At 44.8% G+C, this 27,135-nt stretch overlaps 1 protein-coding gene and 1 pseudogene across 1 annotated transcript; one reads left to right on the top strand and one right to left on the bottom strand.

Moving 5' to 3' along the window:
- LOC134984405 (zinc finger protein 585A-like) overlaps positions 1 to 27,135 on the bottom strand; it is a 176,695-nt pseudogene that overhangs the window by 71,208 nt on the left and 78,352 nt on the right.
- Positions 17,169 to 18,457, top strand: LOC134984406 (oocyte zinc finger protein XlCOF6.1-like). The gene is made up of 2 exons (XM_063949996.1): positions 17,169 to 17,962; positions 18,047 to 18,457. Exons 1-2 carry the CDS (start codon positions 17,206 to 17,208, stop codon positions 18,328 to 18,330), a joined length of 1,041 nt encoding a protein of 346 aa, XP_063806066.1. The 5' UTR covers positions 17,169 to 17,205; the 3' UTR covers positions 18,331 to 18,457.

The following is a 27,135-nucleotide window of genomic DNA, read 5'->3' on the forward strand; positions in this document are numbered from 1 at the left end:
CCGGAGTGGGCAATTTTTGGAATGATTAATCCGACGCTACGAATCACTCCAGGTAGCAAGAAATTACTACTGGCTATTAGCGCAGCAGGTAAAAAGACTATATTACAAAGCTGGCATGATAATTCGCCCCCGCAATTACCCTTATTTTTTAATAAATTATATTTTCTCTTTCGAATGGATTGGAGGGAGACAATCCTGCATAAAGAAAAAGAAGTGGGAATCATATATAGATACTCTCCCACTCATAATTAGAAATCAGATTCATTACAGTCTTAAAGATACCACCTGGTATCTTACCAGGCTAGTAACACAAGATCCTCCGATTGCCTTAACATAGGAGGGGAGGGGGGCCCCCCTGCGTTCTACCTTCAGACCCCGGGAAGTGTTTAGGGACCCGCAGTCTCCATTAACCATTCAGTTGAATGCCAATCTTAGTATATCTAAATGCAATGTCTGGAACTTTACTATTGACGGCAATTGATGTTAATGGAATACAACAAGTTTTACTCAAAACTGAAAATTCTATAATATGAGCATTGAATGGTGGAATAGAATTATGCATTGTTTCATGTACCAGAGTTTGTACCAGCATTTGATATTCGCCTCGCTTATGTTCAACGTTTAAATTTATCAAAATTATATTGTAATTACTGCGATTTACTATTGTCATTTTCTTGTTGCCTCAATAAAAATAATATTAAAAAAAAAAAAAAGGCTTTATCCTCAAATATCAATTGTGTAGATTTAAAATAATTGTGTAACCTTCAGACGGTAATTGTGGACTTGTTCATGATGAACACATTCCTAATTACTTGTGAATAATAGTTCCTGCTCTGTGCAGTTCTGAGGTTATGACTTTAGGGAATGTAATGGTCAGATCAAGTATTACTCAATCTAAGGTCTCCCAGTAGCCTTACTACATACATAAATGTGTCTTGCACTCACTATTTTAACTAACAATAATAAACAGTGGAGTTTTAGTTCATGTATTGCTCAATGCATTTAAGCCTGCAGCCCCCGACAAGGGACCCCACTATACTGCAGGTCCTACTCTATTGCTCAAAATAATTACCATAAAAACAGCTATCACATTAGTGTTAGACTTTAGGTATGCTCTCAGTGGCGGAACAGTGGCCGAAAGGCTTGGATTGGTTTTCAGAGCACCAGTCTGATGTGCCACCACATCTCACGTAGCCCTCCAATTCACCAGATCTAGGACTGCTTGGCTGGGTCCGGCATTGTACTGTTGGTGCAGTTCCTGATGCGTTTGGAATGATTGGTGGTTGCTAGGCGCCCTAAATGCCTGTGGTCCTGATTTGTCATGATCTACATTTTCTCCCCCACTGTTCTGCCGCTGAGATTCTTGGTGTCCATGCTTGTTCCACTGTAGATGCATACTACTCACTGTCTACAAGGGATCACCAACAAACAAATGCCGGTCTCGGCCACAACCAATGGCTCCCTTTTGCCAGTTGCATGGTGCACGACCCATGGTTCCATCTGAAAATGAAACAATATCTCAACAAATTTGCATTGTATCAATAACTCAGACATTCACAATGATCATCCAGTAGTTTTAGTGTCACCATCTACACGGTCCCGTGTCATTAATATACCCGGTGGAACCGCCCATGTCGCCATCCGTCGCTCACTCCAGTACATCAAAGTGACGTCATCTGACACACGCTACATCTGGGGACACGGAGAGAACCTCGTCCACGTGACCTATAGTAACCAATGGGGACAAAAGTATCAAGTAACCTGCCAACAAAACAGTGTAACACCGGTCAAATTCTATCCTCTTAGATATATATATATGTTCCTGTGGCAGAATCCACAGGTTATCCACAGGATAACATTGGGATATGATGACGTGACAGCGGATTTGCAACAAACGGTCAAAGCTTTCAGCCTCCCAGTATGCAACGGGCCTGTCCATATATCTCTGCCTCCTGGCTCAGGCAAATCAGTTTTTCTCCGGCTGGTTCCACAGGTTATCCACAGGATAACATTGGGATATGCCGGAGGGACAGCGGAAATAGCACCAAACAGTCACGAGCTTTCTGGCCTCCCAGGATGCATCGGGGCTCTTGCATATAATCCCGCCCACTGACTCAGTCAAATCAGTTTTTTGTTTGGTGCGGCAGGAGCCGGACCATGGTCACAGGGCTGCTGTTAGGGCAGCCCTAAGCTTTTATTATTTTATTTTTATAGTCTTACTATGTTTTGAGTGATCTTTCTTAACAGCATCTTAAACGCATGCTAGAAAGAGTCGCTCCAACAACTCTCCACCGGGTCGCAACAATGCTTACCTTCGCGGTACAGTGCTGTCTTGGCGGGCGTCTGTGACAGATGTTCTAGCAGGTCCAGCAGACGTAACCAGGCTGTGGCCGGAGCATGGGGAGAAGGTAAGGCATCGGTTTCCTTTTACTAGGGGTTTCCGGACATATTGGAGGAGACTACAAACAGTGGTTGATGCGCCACCACTCTTAAGTGCAACAGCGCTACGCTTTAGGGACCATAGGCGCCAGGACTAGGTTGAGGCTGCGATCCCTAGAGTTTATGTCAACAGGGGGAGTCAGACGCTCTCCTGGTCGCCCCTCCCCCCAGTTCATGACCAGTTTCCGTGCATCTCCCGTCCATGAACTGATGACCTCACTTCCCACTCAGACGCTACAACGAGGGTACTCTGTCGCAGCTTGGGCCGCTGCGATGGTGTACACTAGAGTTTCCGCCTAGACCGGATCGCAGACAGGAGCGTCTGCATATACGTATCATTCACTGAGCGTCTGTGTCCGTTATTGAGCGTCTGTGTCTCTCATCAGTTACCGGAGCGGTAGTGTACACTAGTAGCGTCTGAATCTACTCAGTGTCTTTCGAGCGTATTGGTAGATCATGGAAGTGGGGTGTGTCTCCCTGTATCCCACTCTACTGAGTAAGGGTTATACAGTAATAAGATTCTATCTACTTGTTAGTATGAATTGTTAATTTTGGTACATATTGCATATGAGGCCTGTACAGTACTGTTGTTTTCTACTAAAATGTCTGAAAAACTTGTTATAAAACATAAATACAATAATTGTACTCTTACTTACTTGTAAAGTAATTGTTTGTGGTTGATTATATTCTCATATGACAATGTTTAATATTTAACATGTGACTGACTGCTAGTATGATTGCTGACTTTTATATGTTGTCAGTTTTATTCTGAACCTCAATTCAGGTGCACGGTTGTGGTCAGATTGATTTCACTTCTATATATCTATATATATATATATATATATATATATATATATATATATAATTCTCAGTCACAAATTGTGTAGTTGGTAAACACAGAAAAATTGACCTGTCTGTGAGCGGCAAAAGTGACGAGGATACCTTATCAGGCACTCCTACATCCTTAACATGTTTATCTTGTAAAACAGTGATTTTAGAAGGAAAGGAACAGTTTATTACTTATGATGGGTTATGTACAAACTGTTATGCATATCGGCAAAGTAAAAAGCAGGCTCCGGTTCAACAACCAGTAGAGCCACCATGGAGTATGTTCACGCAGACCTTGTCTGCAATATTGGACAGATTAACTCCTGCAGTTCCACCCCAGGGAATAGGTTACACTATTAACCCATACATGCAGCTCTCACCTTATGGTTTGGTTCCAGTAGCTTCTACAAGTAGCCAGGCTGTTAGGACCAGGGTAGATACATCCATGTTCCAGACTACACAAGATGATACAACAGATGAGGATACAGTGTATTCTAATACCTCATATGATGATCAGTCGGAGAGTTTTAGCTCAGAGGATATAGCTGAGCTTATTGATGCAATGAAGACTATTCTCTCTTTGGAGGAATCAGCCAAGACAGTGTCAAAATCTAAAGCACCTGTGTTTAAATGAACAAAGACAGTTAGGACTGAATTTCCAGTATCAGAAGATCTGACGGAAATGATGGAAGAACCTCGGGCTACACCTGGTAAAAAATATAAGATTCTGAAAAAATGGGATTCTTATTATCCTTTTCCAGCTGCGGATTGTTCAAAAAGAGAAGTTCCTCCTAAAGTAGATGCACATGTAGTGCGACTTGTGCGTAAATCTGTTTTACCATTGCCGTCTACTTCACTGAATGATGTCACAGATAGAAGAATAGATGGTTTATTGAAAAATATTTTTTTCTCTCTCGGGGGCTGTAGTAAGGCCAGCTATGGCTTCAGTCTGGATGACGAGAGCGATGGTAGAATGGGTGGAGAAACTAGAAAAAGGCCTCTCCCCTTCCACAGGGGAGGCGGAATCTCTTTTAGTCCGTATAAAACAAGCTGCGCAATATTTGGAAGAAGCAGCAATTGATATGGGTACAATTGCTTCTAAAGCATCAGCCTTGACAGTAGCTGCTCGCAGAGCAGTTTGGCTACGTACTTGGAAAGCGGATGTAGAATCCAAGAAGGTTCTGGAAGCTCTGCCTTTCGCTGGTGATATTCTGTTTGGAAAACAATTGACAGATATTCTAGAATCGGAAGCTGAATCCAAGAAGGTCAGATTTCCGGCTAGTTATAACCCTAAGACTAGGGGTTCGAAATTTCAGCCAAGGCAGAGCAAAAGGGAAAAGGAACCTAAGCAACCCCATTTCAATAAGTCAACTAGGGGTAGGAAGCAATGGGCCAATAGACGGCCGGTTTCCAAGCCAGAACAGAAGCCATCAGTCTGAGGGTACGGGCCTCCGCCTGGAGGATTCCAGGGTTGGGGGCCGACTCCTTCAATTTGCACATATATGGCAGCAGTCGAAGACAGATGCATGGGTGCAGAAGGTGGTATCTCTCGGTTATGGTTTCCCCTTCAAGAGGCAGCCTCCTCAAAGGTTTTTTTGCACCAGTCCATCTCGAATAGAGTCAAAGGCCAGTGACCTGCAGGAAGCGGTTCAGAAATTGCTTCAGTCTGGTGTAATTATCCAAGTACCCCCAACACAATGGGGACAGGGGTTTTACTCCAATCTATTTTTGATGCAGAAGCCAAATGGGTCATTCCGACCCATTCTCAATCTCAAAATGTTAAACAAATACATTTGGTTTCCAAGGTTCCACATGGAGACATTACGCTCCATAGTTTTGGCCATGGAACCGGGAGATTACATGGTATCTCTGGATATACAGGATGCTTACCTACATGTGCCTATAGCACAGTCTCATCAGTGTTACCTCCAGTTTGCCATCCTCCAGCAACATTTTCAGTTACAGGCTTTGCCCTTCGGGCTAGCAACAGCCCCCAGGGTGTTAACCAAAATTATGGTGGTTATGGCAGTCTATCTCCGCAAGCAGGGGATAAGATTATTTCCATTCCTTGACGATCTTTTAATCCTGGCACAATCTCAGGAATTACTTTTGAGCCATCTTCAACGGACAATAGTTTGTCTACAAAGACACGGGTGGCTCATAAACTGGGAAAAGTCGTCTCTGAGTCCGTCACAACGGATGGTTCATTTGGGGGCCATATTGGATTCAGGTCTACAGAGAATCTTGTTACCATGGAAAAAGATATCCAAGGTGCAAGTAATGACTCAGGAGTCGTTGCACGCTCAGACAATGTCAGTCCATGCAGCAATGCGACTGTTGGGTCTGATGGTGTCAACCTTCGACATGGTGGAATATGCACAATTCCACTCCAGACCTCTACAGCATCTCATTCTGACCCGATGGAAAGGAAGACATCAGATAATAAAAAGACAGATGATTAATCTTCCAGTAGACGTAAGAAGGTCTTTAGCTTGGTGGCTACAGACAGACCATCTAAGCAAGGGGAGACCTTTTTGGGTAACGGATTGGCAAATCCTGACAACAGATGCCAGTCTTCAGGGCTGGGGAGCGGTGTTCGAAAGCCTCTGGTTCCAGGGAAAATGGACCATAAGGGAAAGTTGCCTGCCAATAAATCTGTTAGAAATAAGGGCCATATATATGGCTCTAGTTCAGGCAAAGGACAGTCTGCAAGGAAGACTAGTCCAGATTCGTTCAGACAATGCTACAGCAGTAGCATACCTCAATCATCAGGGAGGAACTCACAGCAAAAGATTGATGGAGGAAGTAACTCACATACTAAGGTGGGCAGAGCTCCATCTTCCAGCATTGTCAACAGTGTTTGTTCCAGGAGTGCTGAACTGGGAAGCGGATTTTCTCAGTCGACAACCATTCAGGAAACCGAAGTGTTTCAGACCATAGTAAACAGATGGGGGTTGCCAGAGATAGATCTCATGGCGTCTCATCTGAACAACAAAGTTCCGATATACGGATCAAAAACAAAGGATTCCGCAGCAATCCTTGTAGACGCACTGTCAGTGAATTGGGAGTTGCGTCTAGCATATCTGTTTCCTCCAGTCTCCCTGTTACCCAGGGTAGTGAGGAAAATAAAGCAAGCAAAGGGAGCCATAATTGTAATAGCTCCAGCTTGGCCCAGAAGGCATTGGTACACAGATCTGCTAAGGATGTCCGTGGAAGCTCCAATACTGCTCCCTCAACGTCCAGATCTACTAATGCAGGGTCCTTGTTATCACAGTCATCTGGATCGTCTGTCTTTGACGGCGTGGCTGTTGAGACCTCTATCTTAGAAGCAAGAGGATTTTCAAAACAAGTAATTCAAACTATGCTTAGAGCAAGAAAACCTTCTTCAGCTCGTATTTATCATCGAATATGGCAAGCCTATACTCATTCATGTAGCGAAAGAAGTTTGGATCCAAGATCTTTTAAAGTATCCAGGATTTTGGATTTCCTTCTAGCAGGATTGGATAAAGGGTTAAAAGTAGCTTCCTTGAGAGTTCAGGTATCAGCATTAACTTTATGGTTTCAGAAAAAGATTGCTGACTTACAGGATGTGCGTACTTTCTTTCAGGGAGTGATACACATTCAACCACCTTTTGTTCCTCCTGCAGTTCCCTGGGATTTGAATCTGGTTCTTAAAATCCTTCAGGGACCTCTGTTTGAACCACTTAAGAGAGCAGATCTTAAATGGTTGACAGCTAAAGTTCTCTTTCTACTGACAATGGCGTCAGCTAGAAGAGTGTCAGATTTAGGAGCACTATTGTGTAAGTCTCCTTTTCTGATCTTTTTTCCTTATAAAGCAGTACTCAGAACTAGATCTGGTTATCTTCCGAAGGTGGTCTCAAAATTTAACCTTAACGAAGAGATTGTAGTCCCGGTTTTTCAGGTATCGAGACTTTCTGCGGGAGAAGCGTCGCTGGACGTGGTCCGTGCGTTAAGAATCTACGTGGATCGTACTAGTGCCATCAGAAAAACAGATTCTCTCTTCATTCTCTACGGATTTCACAGAAGAGGATGGCCTGCTAGTAAACAGACGCTGGCGAGATGGCTCCAAATGGTAATTTCAGAAGCTAATTCGCGTGCTGATCTCCCTGTTCCGGCTAATGTCTCTGCACACTCTACACATAAGATAGGTCCTTCTTGGGCGGCACAACATGGTGCTTCAGCAGAACAGATTTGTAAGGCAGCCACATGGTCTTCCATTAACACTTTCATTAGACATTACTCCTTGGATACTTTTGCCTCTCATGGCGCTAAATTCGGACGAAAGGTTCTCCTGTCTAATCAGGAGCGTCCCCACCACTAAAAATGGCTTTGGGAATCCCAATGTTATCCTGTGGATAACCTCTGGACCCAGCCGGAGAAGTAGATGTTATGATAAGAACTTACCGTTGATAACTTGATTTCTCCTATGTCCACAGGGATCCCACCGTGACGCACCTGATTTGAGGATCTTTACAATCACTAAACCTCTTCCCTCTTGTATGGAAGGGGGTACATTTGTGTTCTTATCGCCTGAACAGGGTTCTACATGATGTTCCTGCCTAAATTGCTGTGGAAACAACTGATTTGACTGAGACAGTGGGCGGGATTATATGCAAGAGCCCCAATGCATCCTGGGAGGCCAGAAAGCTTGTGACTGTTTGGTGCCATTTCCGCTGTCGCTTCGGCATATCCCAATGTTATCCTGTGGATACCTATGGACATAAGAGATATCACGTTATCAATGGTAAGTTCTTAGCATAACGTCTATTTTGTTTGGTGCGGCAGGAGCCATAAGTTTTCTTATTTTATTTTTATAGTATTACTAATTTTTTGGAGTGAACTTTCTAAAAAAGCATCTTATACGCACCGTAGAGTCGCTCCAACAACTCCCCGCCGGGTCTCGACAACGCTTACCCACGTGTACAGTGAGGCATGCACAGGTTCTGGTGAACCTTCATGGGCTACTTTGCACAGACATTATCCAATGTAGCTGAGCAGTTTATACCAGCTCCTATACCAGTGATAGGATTCCCTATTAACCCTTACATGCAACATTCATTCTGAGGTTTATACACCTATGGAATTGTCAGCCTCTCAAAAAAGCAGGCTGAAAGGCTGGTGGTAAGTAAATCACATAGATATGATACAACATCTTCACAGTCTACACATGTTTTAGATGAGGATTCGTTGGAGGATGAGGACTCATTGCACTTCGGAAGGTCTGGACATACCTGACATACCTGAGCTAATTAGTGCTATGTAAGCCATTCCATCCTTAGAAAAGGCAGCGGAGCCTGTGTTAAAAACTATAAAAACTAAGACAACTGTGTTTAAACATCCCAAAACAGCTGATGGAAATTTTGGGTTACGCCCAATAGGAAGTTAGAATTCCAGGAAATGGAATTCCAGTTATCCTCGTCCAGCTGGGGACTGTTTAAAAAAAGGGAGGTGGCTCCCAAAGTAGATTTGCAGGTCTTAGATTGGTGCGAAAATCAACATTACTTTTGTTTTCAACATCAATAAAAGATGTCACAGGGGGTATGGCCTGACTGGAAAAGCAGCAGGAAACAGGATAAAGAAGCTCCTGCTTATATAGGTCCTTTCTGCCTTTTACAGCTGTCATACGGGTTCTTCCAGGCCCTTTCTTGCCCCTCTGTGTGTTTTGACACCCCGGTGTGTAGGTTGCGGCGCCGGGGAGCCATTCATTTAGCTTTTGCAGGTTGCGGCCTACACCCGGATCTGAAGCTGTGGACTGAAATTGTGCAGTGATCCCACCGCGGGACCGGACCTCAGCGAGGTAGCGCTGCTACTCACCGAGGGCTGTGTACCCTGTCCACTCTTGTGCCTAGCCGTGCTGATGGAGTCGTGTGGAGAGGCTGACTGGGGATCAGCAGTGACTGCGGCGGGAGACACAGAGCGGAGCTGCTTTCCCGGCATCTGATGCGGTGCATACTACGGGGATTGGTGGCCTCAGCAGGGACGTGTCAGGTTAGTCAGCTCACCCGCCTGCAGCCTGCCTTCTCCTACTGTCCGGCCGTTGAAGCCCTGAGTCGTGGCACCGGGGAATACATGGAGCACTTGCCTGTCATCACTTCAGCAGTGTCCCGGCATCTCCCCCTCTCCTCCTAACCCATGGTGCTATGGGGGAATCTGGTGGAGCTGTGAATTATAGTGGACATACATGTGGGGTTCTTACGCAGCCAGATACACTACCCTGTGCCACTGCATCCTAGTACTCTCTCCTCTCCTGCCTTATTACTGACCTGGTTCACCCGCCATAGCCAGCCAGTTTCTTCTGATCTGAGCTTCCCTGCCAGAAGTGCCATCTTGAAAACTGGCAATATAGCCACATGCCCTCCTGAAACCAGCCGCTTCTCTGGGAGCTACAGACACTGCCAGCTCATGATCAGTGCCCTTCACTACAGCCTCAGTGATTTCCTGCAAGGACTTCTGCCACTGCGGCCCTACCTGGGCAGTAAGTGGTCGCCTGAACTGCTTTTATTATTATTATTGTCTGGCCTCCACTCCTGCTCTGTCGACTCCCTCTGGTGGCAGACTGTGCTGACTACATCCTCCACACTATTTGACTGCTGCTGTTTTTTTTCCCTCCTGCTCCCATCAATCCCAGCCAGATCCAATTAGAGCTCTTGGGGCATCAGTATAGCTACGACGTAACAGTCCATGTGTCCAGGACAGTAGCAGGCTCCAGTTGCTGGCTCCTATAAATTACTGTACCGCTCAAGGATGGCACCTTCATGCTATTACCCATAAACAACTGACCTCACAATGTTCCTGTAACCGATGGCCACTTGGGGTCTATGCTCACTGATGTCTCCCTATTTCCACACTTCAATACTTCTACTATGTCGCTACTGGCCTCCTGACCTTGTTCTCTAATCTCCGTAATGTTATGCTGAAGAATGGGCAGAACTGGAAAATCATCTCATAAGAAAGCTAAACCTCGTCCTCAACAGGAAACCTCTCAAACTGACTTGAGACCTTTTCTTCTTCCTAATCAACTAACATTGAGCCCCAGTCCTGATCATTCAGAATCTTCTCCCATTCTGTCTTCTCCTCCAAGTCCTTCCATGATGGCTTAAACCCATTGTTTAAACTCGTTGTTTAAACCCATGGCAAGCCAGGTGGGCTCTCTTCTTCTCTCGGTTCTCCTTCAAACTCTTTAACCGCCCAGGAACCTTAAATTGAAGAGCAGATGCACTTTCTCATTCTTTTCAAACAGATGATTCACTCAACTCCTCTGAGAAACAGTTTATTCTGATTCCGGCTTCATTTGCTTCAACTCGTACTGTTCCTCTACCTCCTCCAGGGAGAACTTTTGTAGCACCAAAATTTTGCAGGAAATAGCTTACGTGGGCTCATTCTTCATCTTTCATGTGTCATGCCGGTGGTCTTAAGACTCTCCAGTTCATTCAGCGATTCTACTGGTGGCCTCATCTTAAAACGGGTGTTTTTGAATTTGTAGCAGCCTTTTCTAAATGTGTTCAACATAAAAGTCCACAAGCATCTCCCTCAGGTTTTCTTCATCCACTTCCAACACCTCAAAAGCCTTGGACTCGCATCTCTATGGATTTCATAACCGATTTGCCGGTCTCCAGAGGGCATAACACCATTTGGGTCATTGTGGAATGGTGTTCGAAGATGGCTCACTTCATACCCCTCACCGGTCTTCCCTCTGCTCCTCAACTATCCAAATTGTTTTTCTCATAGATTTTTCATTTGCATGGCCTTCCACAGGAAATAGTTTCTGATTAGGGTCCTTAATTCGTCGCCAAGCTCTCAGCTCTGTCCTAGGAATCAAGTTGAACTTCTCTTCAGCCTACCATCCCCAGACTGACAGACAGACTGAAAGAGTCAACCAAGATCTGGAAACTTTCTTACGGATGTTCATGTCCCCTGCTCAGGAAGACTGGATGGATTACCTCCCATTTGCTGAGTTTGCATACTGTAACCTATATCATTCTTCTACCAATTCCACTCCTTTCTTCATTAACTATAGTTTTCATCCATGAGTTCCTTCCTTCTAATCTCTAACACCTCTTGAGGTTCCTGCTGGTGAATCCGCTCTTCGTCAGTTCACTAAGATTTGGAGACAAATTCATAAGGCGCTACTTAAGACTTCCCAGAAATAAAAGACCTGCGCTGATCGGAAACATAGGGCTGTTCCTAGTCTCAAAGTGGGAGATCGTGTTTGGATATCCACCAGAAACTCAAAGTTCCTACAAAAAGTTTGCTCCAAGATTCATCGGTCCGTATCCTATTAAGAGTGTTGAATCCTGTTTCTTACAGGGTGAAACTGCCTCCCTATTTGAAAATTCCCAATGCCTTTCACATTTCTCTGCTAAACTCTCCTGTACTAAATCATTTTCGGGCAGCTTTCCCTTAACCTCCGAAGGTTCAAGCTGCTCAAAATGAGGAATTCGAGGTTCATAAGTTTCTTGACTTCCGCAAGAGGTATGGTCGTCTCCAGTATCTCATAGATTGGAGAGGATATGGTCCGGAGGAAAGATCTTGGGTGGCTGCAGAGGATGTTCATGCTCCAAGACTGAGTTGTGACTTTCATGCCAAGAATCCCACTAAGCAGCGTGGGTGTTCGGAGACCACCCTAAAAAGGGGGGTACTGTCAGCATCTGGAGTCTTACCACCGGTTCTGGTCCCTGCGGACTTCCTCTTAGCTGGCTTGTGTCGCTGCGATGGATAGAAACTACAGCAGCAAGGTCCTCCGGTGCGGCTGCCGGGTGTCTGGAGGCCGGGGTCCGGGTCCTGGGGAGCGGAGCATGGCAGCCGGAGGTGTCTGTTTCCGAGTGTCCTGTTGCTGGAGTGCGGCATCTGGGAGGCTGAGGCCAGAGGTCGTGGCTTTGTGCTGGTTTCACATGTGTCCTCTGTGCAGGGAGCCACCACATTGGAGACCAATCCTAGTCAATAGGTATCCCAGTTCGCGTCCAGCCAGTCCGGTACAGGCTTCCCTTATAAAGAAGGGTTTATGCTTAGCTAAGTTGCCAGTACTTCAAGTTACTTGCTGCAGTAAGGTGCCCTGCGCTCCCAGGTTAACCTCTGGTATCCTGGGTCTGTTGTGTCCGCCTGGTGGTCAGTTCTGTTATTGCAGTCCTTTGCTCCCAGTCCACCTGCTCTTGTGGTTTAACCACTGGGCCCTCTATCTGGTAGAGGGTCTCCATTTGCTGATGGTGCTCACAGCGATCCTCTCTTCAGCATTGTTTACAAATCACAAGTCACTTCTTCATTCACTATTCTTCAGCATCGTTTACAAATCACTAACCTTTCATCTTTCAGAATTCACTCAGACTTCTCTCCTAGTCATTGTGTATGATTGAGGTCTCATTAAAACTGAATTCCTCTTTCTTCAGTGTATCGTTCCGGGTCATTGTCCTCATTGCCTACCCCATTACATCTTCAGGCCTAAGTATTCAAGCCATGAGTAAGAACTACATTCAGCCACCTTGTTTCCTTCCTTTGCCGATAGCTGCTCCCTCAGTCAATTATCAGTCGTCAGATCCCCAACTCAAGCCAAGCGTGACATGGAAGAAGGGGAATTCCTGGTTTCTCTGGATATTAAGGATGCGTATCTTCACATCCCAATATGGCCGCCTCTTCAGGCTTACCTCAGGTTTGCACTACAGGACAGTCACCACCAGGTTCAGGCCTTGCCTTTCGGTTTCTCAATGGCACTGATGGTGTTATCAGGGGTGATGGCAGAGATGTTGCTACAACTCTGCAAGCAGGAAGTGAACATCGTTCCTAACTTGGATGATCTCCTCATAATGGCTATATTCAGAGCACCGTTGATGGAAAAGATCAGCCTTCCAACACGACTACTCACGGATCATGGGTGGATTCTCAATCTGCAGAAATCCCACCTAGAACCTACGCAGAGGCTTCAGTTCCTGATAATGATACTGGACACGGTGTCTCAGAAGGTGTTCCTTCCTATGGACAAGGCAAAGATAATTCAGACGATGGTATATTCCATTTTGAAGCTGAACAAAATCTCGGTACATCTTTGCATACGCTTACTGGGAAAGATGATGGCCTCCTACAATGCAATTCGGTACAGAAGATTTCATGCATGACCATTCCAGCTGGATCTGCTGGACAAATGGTCTGGGTCACATCTGCACATACGCCAGATGATATGCCTTACACGAAACGCCAGGATTTCCCTCTTATGGTGGTTGCTGATCTCCCTTCCAGAGGGTCAACACTTCGGAATTCATCATTGGATTCTGCTGACAAAGGATGCAAGCCTCCATAATTGGGGTGCAGTGACCCTAGGGGCTCGGTTCCAATGAAGGTGGTCTGATCAAGAAGCTTCCCTTCTGATAAATGTTTTGGAACTCAGGGCGATTTACAGTGCCCTTCTGCTGACCTCTTTATATCCTTCAGTATCAGGCCATACAGGTATGGTTGGAAAACGCACCAACTATGGCGTACATAAACCAACAAGGAGGTCCAAACAGCAGAGCTGCAATGAGGGAGGTGTCACAGATATTTCTCTGGGTGGAGCGGAATCCCAAGGCCATTTCTGACATATTAATTCCGGGAGTAGACAATTGGGGAGCAGACTTCCTCAGTAGACACGATCTGCACCTGGGGGAATGGGGCCTCTACCCGCAAGTGTTTCAGCAGATATTTCATCGGTGGGGCTACCCGCAAATCAACTTGTTGGTTTCTCAGCTCACCAAGAAGCTTCTGCGTTACTGTTCTGGGATGAGGGATTCACAGGCCACAGCAGTGGACGCTTTGGCGAAACCGTGGATTTACTGGTTGGTGTACTTGTTGCCTCCAGTTCCTCTAATTCCAAGAGTTCTCAAAAGACTTAAAGGGACAGAGTTCAGGCAATTCTGATTGCCCCAGACTGGCCCCACAGGGCCTGGTATGTACACATTTTAGCCTTATTACTCGTAGGCCCCTGGCCTCTGCCAATTCAGGATGATCATCTTACACAAGGGCCATTCGTCTATCCAGACTTACAACGGCTACGTTTGATGCAATGGAAGTATATTGGGAGGATTTTTGCCAGTAAAGAGATTCCGGGCAAGGTTATCTCGACTATGCTGAAAGCCGGCCAGATGGTCGCATCGAAATATTACCATCGCATATGGAAGAAATGTGTCTCTTGGTGTGAAGGTCAACCGTATTCTGCTGTGGATTTTCATCTGGTACATTTCTTGCACTTCCTGCAGGCTGTTGTGGATGTGGGCCTACGTTTAGGCTCCATAAAAGTGAAAAATCGCAGCCTTGTCTTTTTCTTCCAGGGAACAATTGGCCGTTCTCCCAGTGGTCCTTCATATTCGACCACCCTTTGTGCCTCCCACAGCACCGTTAGTTCTCAATTTGGTTCTGGCCTTTCTCCAATAGGTTTGATTGAACCTTTCCACAAGGTGGACATGGAGTATTTGACATGGCAGGCTATCATGTTGTTAGCCTTGGCCTCAGTGAGGCATGTTTTGGAATTAGGGGCCTTATCCTGTTAGAGTCCTTCTCTGGTGTTTCATGAGGATAGAGCGGTGCTTAAAACTCGCTAGACATTCTTGCCTAAGGTGCTGTCAGCATTTCATATCAATTGGCCGATGGTGGTTCTGGTTGTCACTGGGACGTCTGTTACACCAATGTCCTTGGACGTGGTTCGGGCTTTGGAGATTTATGCCAAGAGGTCAGCTATTCTCAGAAAATCAAACTCGCTCTTTGTTCTCTATGATGCTTCAAAGATTGGTTGTCCTGCTTCGAAGCAGTCTATTGCGTGTTGGATCAGGCTTACGATCCAACAGGCTCACTCTTCTGCGGCTTTGCCGCTGCCACGGTCTGTTCAGGCCCACTTCACACGGTCAGTGGGTTCTTCCTAGGTGGCTGCCCGGGGTGTTTTGGCTTTGTAGTTATGCTGGGCAGCTACTTGGTTGGGTTCGAACATGCAGTAAAGTTTTAAAGGTTCAACACCTTGGCTACTGAGGATCTTCAGTTTGGTCAATCAGTTTTGATGGGGTCTCAGCACTCTCCCACCCAGTTTGGAGTTTTGGAACTTCCCCATGGTACTAAGACCAACCCAGTATCCCCTTGGACATTAGAGAAAATAGGATTTTAATATCTACCGGTAAATCCTTTTCTCATAGTCCATAGGGGATACTGGGCACCAGCCTCTGTGCTTTGATTTTTCCAGCAAGAGTTGTTCTTGTGTGTTGTATTTTTGGTCTGCTTTTGCTGTCCCTATTTTCAAGTTGTGGTTAGTGTTGCTATCCTCTTGTTATGTTGTGTGCTGGTTCGTTCTCTCACCACTTTCTTGTCTCTTTTCCTCCTTTCAAAGTATGTCTGTCTCCTCGGGCACAGTTTTCCTAGACTGAGTCTGCAGGAGGGACATAGAGGAGAGGAGCCAGCACACTCTGAAGAAGTTTTAAAGTGCCAGGCTCCCATGGACCCCATCTATACCACATGGTACTAAGACCATCCCAGTATCCCCTATTAACTACGAGAAAGGGATTTAGCGGTAGGTATTAAAATCCTATGTTTTCAGAATAGCAGGGCCATCCTCGGGTGAAGGTATCACTGCGAAGGCGCCGTTTCACATTACAATAACCTTAGTAGGAAATACCCATTTGTATTGTACATTTCCTTGGGTGGAATAGACGCCTTTTGCCCAGCGTCACAGGAGAAATTTCTACAGATTATCCAGGCACTCACCTGTGGATGAGGAATACAAAGCAGCCTGTAAAATGTGTTCTTTAATACGAAAAAAGTGGACCCTGAGCAGAGTGTCCCTCGGTGCTTGGATCAGGGCCTGTTTACCCACCGGTGACCTGCTAACCGGGATGCTGGCGCTGTACTCATCACTCTTCTTTCTTCTGGCTTTGTTAGGGGGTGGCGGCCATGCTGCGGGAGAGAGCAGTCACCTCGTGGGCTTGCGATCAGCACCCTCAGGAGCTCAGTGTCCTGTCAGCAGACTAGAGAACCACTAGAGAACCATTAACTCTTCAGAAAGTTGGTTCCTACTCCCACGAAGCAAGGAGGCTGTTGCCAGCAGCCTTCCTGAAACCTAACTAACTCTAGAAAATAAACAACTCCTAGGAGTTCCCCTAGCTGTGTCCGGCTCCTCCGGGCACATTTTCTAAACTGAGTCTGGTAGGAGGGTCATAGAGGGAGGGGCCAGCCCACACTATTAAACTCTTAAAGTGCCAGTGGCTCCCAAAGGACCCGTCTATACCCCATGGTATTAAATGGACCCCAGCATCCCCTAGGACGTAAGAGAAAGTAGATTATTACCTAGCAGATGATGATAATTGCAAGGTATCATATGGTGTATTGCATGTAAAGTACCTTGTTCCATACCTACTCTGCTGTAGCAATATACCTTATATAAGGGTGAGTAACACATATACAGGCTTACCAGCGTATGAGCACACACATAAAGGAATGCTACCTTACCAATGCTTCCAGGAGTAACGTTAGGAGACATTTCTCTGATCCATCAGCTCATATGACTGATGTTATTGTTCATCTAGAATCTCCAATTCATACGATATGTTCCCCATCCATTGTTTTACATTGGTGCTGAGATAGGACTTGGCGAGTGACTACATCTCCATTTATACTTCATGGTTAGTTACCAGTACAAGAGAGAGATATATCTAAGTCTTATTATAATATTACATTTGTTATTGTGAGTGTTCTCAGGAGGGTGGACACAATGATAGTCTTAGACACAGTATTATAAAGCCTTCATTAAAAGTTATGTTTTATTATACACACACATTTACAATTAAGTGTCCCAGCGAGTTGTCTTCTCCTATTGTTTACAAGATTAATATTGTTACAGAAAATGTCACATTTCCATAATGTATTTTATTTCCAGCAGATGGACACACAAGCAGGAATATCTCAGAAGGACATCTAATGTTATCCCCGGATTGTGACATAAAAGATAATGACAGTAGACAGGATTCTCCAGGAGCTAATCCCATCACCCCAATTATACATCCAGCTCTATCAGCTGATCCCTCTGATCCTGGGAAATGTTCTCCTGATCACTCTGATATTGGTGCATCTGTTCCAGCTCTGACAGTAGATATAGAGTTTCCCTGTTCTATAGATGCAAAATGTTTTACACAGAACACAAAGCCTATTAACCCACACACAGGTAAGGCAGGTGGAAGGCCACTGATATGTTCTGAGTGTGGGAAATGTTTTACATACAAATCAGATCTTGTTATACATCAGAGAAGTCACACAGGTGAGAAGCCATTTCCATGTTCTGAGTGTGGAAAATGTTTTGCAAGCAAATCAGATCTTATTAAACATCAGAGAAGTCATACAGGTGAGAAGCCATTTTCATGTTCTGAGTGTGGGAAATGTTTTACACGGAAATCATATCTTGTTACACATCAGCGAACTCACACAGGTGAGAAGCCATTTCTTTGCTCTGAGTGTGGGAAAGGTTTTGCAAACAAATCAGATCTTGTTAAACATCAGAGAAGTCACACAGGTGAGAAGCCATTTCCATGTTCTGAGTGTGGGAAATGTTTTACACGGAAATCATATCTTGGTACACACCAGCAAACTCACACAGGTGAGAAGCCATTTCTATGCTCTGAGTGTGGGAAATGTTTTGCAAACAAATCAAATCTTGTTATACATCACAGAAGTCACACAGGTGAGAAGCTGTTTTCTTGCTCTGAGTGTGGGAAATGTTTTACACAAAAACCACATCTTGTTATACATCACAGAAGTCACACAGGTGAGAACCCATTTCCATGTTCTGAGTGTGGGAAATGTTTTACACAGAAATCATATCTTGATACACATCAGCGAACTCACACAGGTGAGAACCCATTTCCATGTTCTGAGTGTGGGAAAGGTTTTGCACACAAATCACATCTTGTTAAACACCAGAGAAGTCACACAGGTGAGAAGCCATTTTCTTGCTCTGAGTGTGGGAAATGTTATACACAAAAATCACATCTTGTTAGACATCAGCGAACTCACACAGGTGAGAGGCCATTTCCATACTCTGAGAAATAAATCAGCTCTTGTTGCACACAATAGACATCACTCAGTTGAGGAACCATTTTAATCTTCTGGAGTATACTCATCATTGCCATGTGTTGTTCTTCAAGGTTCTTATCCTATCTCCTATGCTTTTTGCAATATACATATACAATCCTAAATGGTCTCGCTGAGCTCCAGGTGTGGGTGATGCCAGTTGGCTGTGACTCAGTCCTGGTGAAACAGGTCTATATGGTAAAAGCTCACCAACAAAGGGCAGGGCTACAGCTCAGCTTTGCAAACTAACCAGACTTTTGCTTGGGGGTTCAGATTTACAAAATGCTGATCATGTGCGGAATCTTGGTGTAATGGATGGTGGAGTGACACTTACACATCATGTATCAGCCACAATCAGATCCTCATCTGAGGAACATAGCCAGACTCCAGTACTTATTTCCCTCAGAAGATCTACCTACAGTCATACATACAATGCCACGGCCACAGGGCGCTGTATAAAAGTGACCCCCGGCTGTGGCATTATCTGTCCAGCTAGTGGAGCCCGGTGCTGGTACAAAAAATACGTGTGACCTGTATTTTTTGCACCAGGACCAGGCGCAGAGCCCGGTTAAAATACGGGGGATCCCCTGTCATTTTTTTCACCGTATTTTGGCAACCAGGACCGGCCCAAAGCTGGTTATGCTTAGGAGGGGGGACCCCACGCAATTTTTTCCCGTGTTTTTTCCCGTTTTTTAAACATTTTTAAAAATCTAATCAAAATCCGTCAAATCGCCCGTTTTTTGACAGCGGGACTGTCAAATTCATTTTTTATTGAATATGTCGAATTCCGACGGTCGAATTGTGTCGAATTTAAAAATGGGTGAAAATGTGCCGCAATTCGCCCGGAATTGCATATACCCCATAGACTACTGCAATGTCCTCTACCTGGGTCTCCCAGCAAAATAATTGCACCGCTTGTAGCTTGTACAGAATGCAGCAGCCAGGCTGTTACCTAACCAGCCCGTTCCTGCCACATAACACCCATTCTCTGCTCCATTCACCGGCTGCCTGTAAGATGGTGACTCTATTACATAATCTTACTGACTCTCCCAGCCCTACATGACCAGGGTCCACCTGCTTACTTCCACCTGCAGATGAAGGACTCTTACCAGCAGTACCAAGAATCCCCAAGAAGTTCTGAGATGTCAGGGGGAAGACAGGGTGGTGGCACTAGTGCTGTAGCGGGGGCTGCCAGAGGCACTGTCTATGGGTAATATTGTCCCCAAGCAGCGCTAAGGTGTCAGAGGGGAGACAGGGCAGTGGTAGTAGTGGGGGAGGACAGGGTGGGTGGCAGTAGTGGGGGGAGACAGGGCACTGGCAGTAGTGGGGGAGGACAGGGTGGGTGGCATTTGGGGAGGGAGATGGGGCGGTGGCAGTAGTGGGGGAGACGGCAGTGACAGTAGTGGGGGGAGACAGGGTGGTGTCAGTACTGGGAGGAGACGGGGTGGATGGCAGTAGTGGGGGGGGAGACAGGGTGGGTGGCAGTAGTGAGAGACAGGGCAGATGGCCGCAGTGCAGTACCAGGGGCTGCTGGAGGCAGTAAAGAGGTGTATGTGTTCTGCACAGAACCAGTTGATAATTAGACTTAATAAATATTCCTTATTTCTAATTAATCCCTTGTATGTGTTACGGTTATTTGCTGTGTCAGCCTTTATGTGTGTTCTGTGTAATAATCCTGAAAGTAGTGCTGCTACCGATCTCATATCATTTGTAGTAACTTGGAAAAGATGAGATATGAGGTGCACTCTGGAAGCTTATAGGGGGTTAATCAGAGATGAACGCAGATGTGACATCACGCAGCCCCTGGAAAATGGTCCTCACCTGCCCGCGTTCACCCCTCAGGGATGCGGCCACAATGTGTGTCTGCGCGGCCGCTGCGCACGTGCATTTTGTCACCACCAGCAAACTGCTGCAGGCTGCTATTGCGGCTGGGGCTGAATGACCCCCATAGAGTTTTGTCTCTCCTGATATGTATCTGTTTTACTTACCTGCAATACTATAATGTAACTGGAATTGTTTCTGTGATTTAAAGGACATTTTATCCATGTTGTGCAGAGTAAAGTATTTTTTAAGTGTAAAATATAGAGAAAAATCTGTGTATCAAAGATATGAAATAAAGTTATTTAAAAACAAAAGATTTCGGTTGAGTCTTTTTATGTGTCTGTGTATTATCTTATTTCCAGATAATTGTCGCTATGGTGACAGAAACAATTTCCTGTTAATGTGTCACTTGTATTGTTACTTTTGTGTCCAGCGGGTGGGCTCGGAAATGTTATCCTTTTCCTCGCAGCCCCAGTTGCTGGAGAAAATGAAGGAGGAGCTGTTGACGGGTCACGTTCCGCTTGAGTTGACAATTTTCTCACCAGCAGGTCTTTCCACCTCTGCAGACTTGTGTCCGGAAAGAGAGATACAACGTAGGCTTTAAACCTAGGATCGAGCACAGTGGCCAAAATGTAGTGCTCTGATTTCAACAGATTGACCACCCTTGAATCCTGGCAAAGCGAATGAAGGGCTCCATCCACAAGTATTTCCAGGGAAGACGTTAAGTCTGAAGGACTATGCACAGGCCCAAGTGATAATTGTTTTATGATCCTTCTATGTATGAACCAACCGATAGATGGAATAATCCTATAGTGTTAATACCAAAGATTAGCTAATCTGGTTGGAGGTGCGTCATTAAGCAAATTGCAATGACTGGTTAGGGGGTTTAGAAAAAAACGCTAGTGGGCTTATATCTAAAGAAGCCTTAATGTGTGGCACACTCTTTTTTCTTTATGTTTCATGAATAAATTAAAACATAACTTTTATTATTTTTATTTAAGATAGATTTTTCAATAGGCATGACATAAGGCAATTGATTGTCAGCCTGGAGAGACAAAAAATGAATGAAAGATATAAAATAATTTATATACCAACACTACCTATGTATGGGTATATGGGTAGAGCAATAACTGATATAAGCAAGTGAAATATAAAACGGATTTAAACACAGGTTTTATTTATCAAATTTATTGAATCCTCTCACAATGGGATTGTGATCTCAGAAAAATGTTTTACAGCAGCGACCTGCAGAGTGTTACTACTGCATACAACCTAAGTGCTCCCTGCAGAGCGTTACTACTGCATACAACCTAAGTGCTCCCTACAGAGCGTTACTACTGCATACAACCTTAGTGCTCCCTGCAGAGCGTTACTACTGCATACAACCTAAGTGCTCCCTGCAGAGCGTTACTACTGCATACAACCTAAGTGCTCCCTGCAGAGCATCACTGCTGCATACAACCTAAGTGCTCCCTGCAGAGCATCACTACTACATACAACCTAAGTGCTCCCTGCAGAGCGTTACTACTGCATACAACCTAAGTGCTCCCTGCAGAGCGTTACTACTGCATACAACCTAAGTGCTCCCTGCAGAGCGTTACTACTGCATACAATCTAAGTGCTCCCTGCAGAGCATTACTACTGCATACAACCTTAGCGCTCCCTGCAGAGCGTTACTACTGCATACAACCTAAGTGCTCCCTGCAGAGCGTTACTACTGCATACAACCTAAGTGCTCCCTGCAGAGCATTACTACTGCACACAACCTAAGTGCTCCCTGCAGAGCGTTACTACTGCATACAACCTAAGTGCTCCCTGCAGAGCGTTACTACTGCATACAACCTAAGTGCTCCCTGCAGAGCATTACTACTGCATACAACTTAAGTGCTCCCTGCAGAGCATTACTACTGCATACAATCTAAGTGCTCCCTGCAGAGCATTACTACTGCATACAACCTAAGTGCTCCCTGGAGCGTTACTACTGTATACAATCTAAGTGCTCCCTGCAGAGCGTTACTACTGCATACAACCTAAGTAGCCTTTTCTGGTAACCACTATGTCTTACAATGACCACTTTGTTACTACCCGTAGCATATCACACGATAAGACAGTGTTACTCCCTATAATGTATAACAGTGGGATCGTTCTCACAGGCACAAAGAAACATATATGTACAATTCAGCACATATGTAATAATATTGGTATTGAGAGGAAATGTTTTCCTATAACAAGTATATCATTGTAAAACCCTGTACCAGAGCAGAATCCTCAATCACATGTGTTACCCATTCAGTACATATATAAATTGATAACTGACCACATCACAAAGATATGCACATGGAATAAAACAATATTGTTGGTAATAAAAGATGTTCTCCTGTGACTGAGCATATCATGTGTAACCCTGTAACAGAGCACAGTTCTCTAAGGCATGCATATCCAATTCTACACATTTGTATCACTTCTGTGACAATATTGTTATTGAGAAGGGATATTCCCTGTAACAAGGTATACAATATGAAACCCTGTCACAGAGCGAGGTATACATTATATTATCCAAAGGTTAGTGCATAGATAATATCCAGCTTTCTGCCTGTTTAATTCCAAAGGCCTGCTAAGTTGTCCCAACATGTATCTACACAATACTATTGCCAATCACTGAGTGACGCCTGATATAAATATAAATCAGTCAGATAACGAGTAGTAACCAGTGACTAGTAATGACGTCTGTGTGCAATGAGTCCACAAATCAGGAGAACCACCTTTCTGTATCTCCAGCACCCGCTACAGAAATATAACATCTGAAGAATGAATGAGGCTGTGGAGAGAGTAGCAGCCTGTAATAATGATAATATATGCTGTTATATAAACAGTGCTATAACCATTCTTCTGATAGAGATCCTTCCTCTGATAGATATAAAGAAGCTCTGGTGTATATAGGCTGAATCCCCCTTCTACTTTTATCCCATGTGCCGTGGGGCAGTGACTGGGAACAATGAGAGCAGGGAAAGCACCAACACCAGAGCAGAAGGAAAGATAAAGTGCGAGCAGCTTCTGCTGTCCCCAGGATCAGTCGCTCCCTCCCCTGTTGCGGGTACACATTGCAGAGGAGGTGAGTGGTGTCCCGGGAATGAGAGAGCCGCTCTGAGTACCTGCCCGAAATGGTGGCTGCAGTGTCAATGCCGCTGGGAAATCTGTAGCGCTGTGCAGAGAGCGGTGTCAGTACCGCTAGGAGACCTGTAACGCTGCGCTGGGAGCCGCTCGAGAGCACAGACGCCGGGTCGGGTTTAAAATCCGTGCACCCGGAGACAGAGTACGTCTGAGCTTCCGATGACGTACGTTTCACTATTGCTTGATCACATCGGTGCCTGGGTTTTACAATGATATACTTGTTATAGGAAAACATTTCCTCTCAATACCAATATTATTACATATGTGCTGAATTGTACATATATGTTTCTTTGTGCCTGTGAGAACGATCCCACTGTTATACATTATAGGTAGTAACACTGTCTTATTGTGTGATACGCTACGGGTAGTAACAAAGTGGTCATTGTAAGACATAGTGGTTACCAGAAAAGGCCACTTAGGTTGTATGCAGTAGTAACGCTCTGCAGGGAGCACTTAGGTTGCATGCAGTAGTAATGCTCTGCAGGGAGCACTTAGGTTGTATGCAGTAGTAACGATCTGCAGGGAGCACTTAGGTTGTATGCAGTAGTAACGCTCTGCAGGGAGCACTTAGGTTGTATGCAGTAGTAACGCTCTGCAGGGAGCACTTAGATTGTATGCAGTAGTAACACTCTGCAGGGAGCACTTAGGTTGTATGCAGTAGTAACGCTCTGCAGGAAGCAGCTTTAAAAGAGTATTTTTCTGAGATCACAATCCCGTTGTGAAAGGATCTCATAAATTTGATAAATAAAACCTGTGTTTAAATCCCTTTTCTATTTCACTTGCTTATATCAATTATTGCTCTACCCATATACCCATACATAGGTAGTGCTGGTATATCAATTATTTTATATCTTTCATTAATTTTTGTCTTTCCTAGGCTGACAATCAATTACCTTATGTCATGCCTATTGAAAAATCTATCTTAAATAAAAATAATAAGTTATGTTTTCATTTATTCTTGAAACAAAAAAGAGTGCGCCACACATTAAGGCTTCTTTATATATAAACCCTCCATCCACAATTCCCACATACTTAATGGAATCGCTCCGTCTTAGCTCCTACTTCAATTTCTCCAGCTGCTTCTGTAAAAGCCTGATGAGGGGAATGACCTGACTCAAGCTGGCAGTGTCTGAACTGACTTCACGTGTGGCAAGTTTGAAGGGTTTGAGAACCTTGCAAAACACAGAAATCATTCTCCATTGCGCTTGAGTCAGATGTATTCCCTCTCCTTTGCCTGTATCGTAGGTGGATGTGTTGGATTGGCCTTTTGCTGCTCCTCCATCCTCTGAAGCATATAGAGTGTTGAATTCCCCTCGTTACCACCTCTTGCTTCAGCTGATGGCAGGGCATGTTCACGAGTGTTTGCTGGCGCTCCAGTCTTTGGCACACAGTGTCTGAATGTCGAAAGTGCCCCACAATTTTTTGGGCCACCAACAGCATCTCCTACACGCCCCTGTCGTTTTTCAAAAAATTCTGCACCACCAAATTAATTGTATGTGCAAAACATGGGACGTGCTGGAATTTGCCCAGATGTAATGCATGCACAATATTGGCTGCATTGTCCGATATCACAAATCCCCAGGAGAGTCTAAGTGGGGTAAGCCATTCTGCGATGATGTCCCTCAGTTTCTGTAAGAGGTTGTCAGCTGTGTGCCTCATATGGAAACCGGTGATACACAGCGTAGCCTGCCTAGGAACGAGTTGGCATTTGTGAGATGCTGCTACTGGTGCCGCTGCTGTTGTTGCTGCGGGAGGCAATTCATCTACCCAGTGCGCTGTCTGTCATGTAGTCCTAAGTTTGCCCTGCTCCACTTGTCCACATGTCCATGGTTAAGTGGACACTGGGTGCAACCTCATTTTTAAGATAGTAATTTTTATTGAGAATGATCAATAACCAAAGTAATCAAAGTAATATTGTACATACACAGGTACAGGTCAAGATAAAGAACTAGCAGATGAGAATTTGTCCTCATAGCATTATAGAATTATAACATTAAGACATTGTAGATACTGTAGCCTCCTGCCAGAGGTGGTAGAGGCTATGTCAGTAGAGCAATTGAAACATGCATGGGATAGGCATTTGAATATCCTTACAAAGAAGTACGGTTAAAATAGGTTTGAGATTGCCTAAAGAATTAAAAAAAGGGGCAGACTAGATGGGCCAAGTGGTTCTTCTCTGCCGTCAAATTCTATGTTTCTATTGTCGATTAATGTTAGAATGAAATATACAGTTCTATGAAAATATAGCGTAACAGAGGATAGTAACATTCATCCTGTGGAAATTGAAACGTGTGTGTGATCATTCCCTTTTTTTTTTTTTTTCAGCTAGAATATATAAACTACACAAAAACCGAGAGAAAACTTGGTAGAAATAAAAATAAGAAGGATAAGAAAAGTAAAATAAAGAGAGAAAGTGTAAGAGCAAGAGGGGAAAGTTGAGAAAGTCACAGATAAGGAAACAGGAGGTTGGCTGTAAGACTAAGCAAAGATGATAACAGAGGGAGTGGTAGAGGTATTAGCAATATGAGCTTTAGCAGAGTCCGGGGATGAGTAAAGAACGCGTGAGATACCTCGGGGACCATACGTTGTGGAATTGGCCCACTGTGTTGTTCCTTAAACTAGTAATATATTCCATATTGGCTATATAATTAATCTTAGTCATCAATAATGCCTTGGAGGGTGGTTTGTGATCCTTCCAGCATTTAGCGATCAGACATTTAGCCGCCATGCAGAATTGCATAACAAGCCTATCTTGGGATTTGGGTAGTGACGGTATGGGGGCTTGAAGTAAAGCAATTTCTGGAGAGAGATCCGTTATGTCTGCAAGATTGAGCTATAAGCGCTCCAACTGTGGTCCGGAAGGGGCGAATAGAGGGACAGGTCGACCACACGTGGAAAAAAGTGCCCGCCTCTCCACAAAGTCTCCAGCATAAATTCGAGGTCACAGGGAAAATGGAATGAAGTCTGGAGGGGACTAGATACCATCTGGTATAAACTTTGTAACATGTCTCCCTAAGTGCCACACTAATAGAGGCTTTAGCAGTGCACAATCTAATTTTCTCCCATTGTTCGTCTTCTAATGGATGGGAAAGATCTGATTCCCAGGCTAATTCGTGGGGTTCACGGGGAGGAGGATCTGGAGCCAAAACAGAGTTATAAATTGTGGAAATATTCCCCTTTTTGCCAATTGAAAGCAGACACATATGTTCGAAGGCGGTGGGCGATCTCAAAAGAGTAGTTTTAAGTTGTGATTTAAGGAAGCTAAGAATTTGAATGTAATGGTAATGACACGAGGATGGAATACCGAGGCGTTCTTGAAAATCTCCAAAAGAGGTCGGTGCAGAGTGACCCTTAACATGGATAAATCTCGTGACACCCTGGGATTGCCATGGGGCTGCCATGTGTCGGTCACTGCCTGGAGGGAAGGTGGGGTGACCCCAGATAGGTGACAGAGGTGAGGGGTATGAAGAAAGATTATAATTGATGCAGAGTTTGTCCCACAGTCCGAGGGTGAATTTAACCGTGGGGACTGAATAGGCAGAGGCTGGTCTGCAGGACCTGGGTAGCCACAGTAGGGAGTCCAGGGGGATACCCTGAAATATAGAGTTCTCAATATCAACTCATTTTCTGATCCCTCGGGGGGGATGCCAGGACACTATGTGGTTAAGTTGACAGGCGTTAAAATAAACCTGAAGATTGGGGTATCCCAAACCGCCTGAGGTTGCACTCTTGGTCAATATGGTTCGTCTTAAACGAGGTTTACGATGAGCACAAATGAATTTGTGACACACT

This window comes from Pseudophryne corroboree, assembly GCF_028390025.1.
Source record: "Pseudophryne corroboree isolate aPseCor3 chromosome 3 unlocalized genomic scaffold, aPseCor3.hap2 SUPER_3_unloc_51, whole genome shotgun sequence".
NCBI lineage: Eukaryota > Metazoa > Chordata > Amphibia > Anura > Myobatrachidae > Pseudophryne > Pseudophryne corroboree.

Coding starts and splice junctions, on each gene's coding strand:
- LOC134984406 (XM_063949996.1), top strand. CDS start 17,206: ATGTTATCCCCGGATTGTGACATAAAAGATAATGACAGTAGACAGGAT. Junction 17,963..18,046: donor ACATCACAGAAGTCACACAG/GTGAGAAGCTGT, acceptor GAAGTCACACAG/GTGAGAACCCATTTCCATGT.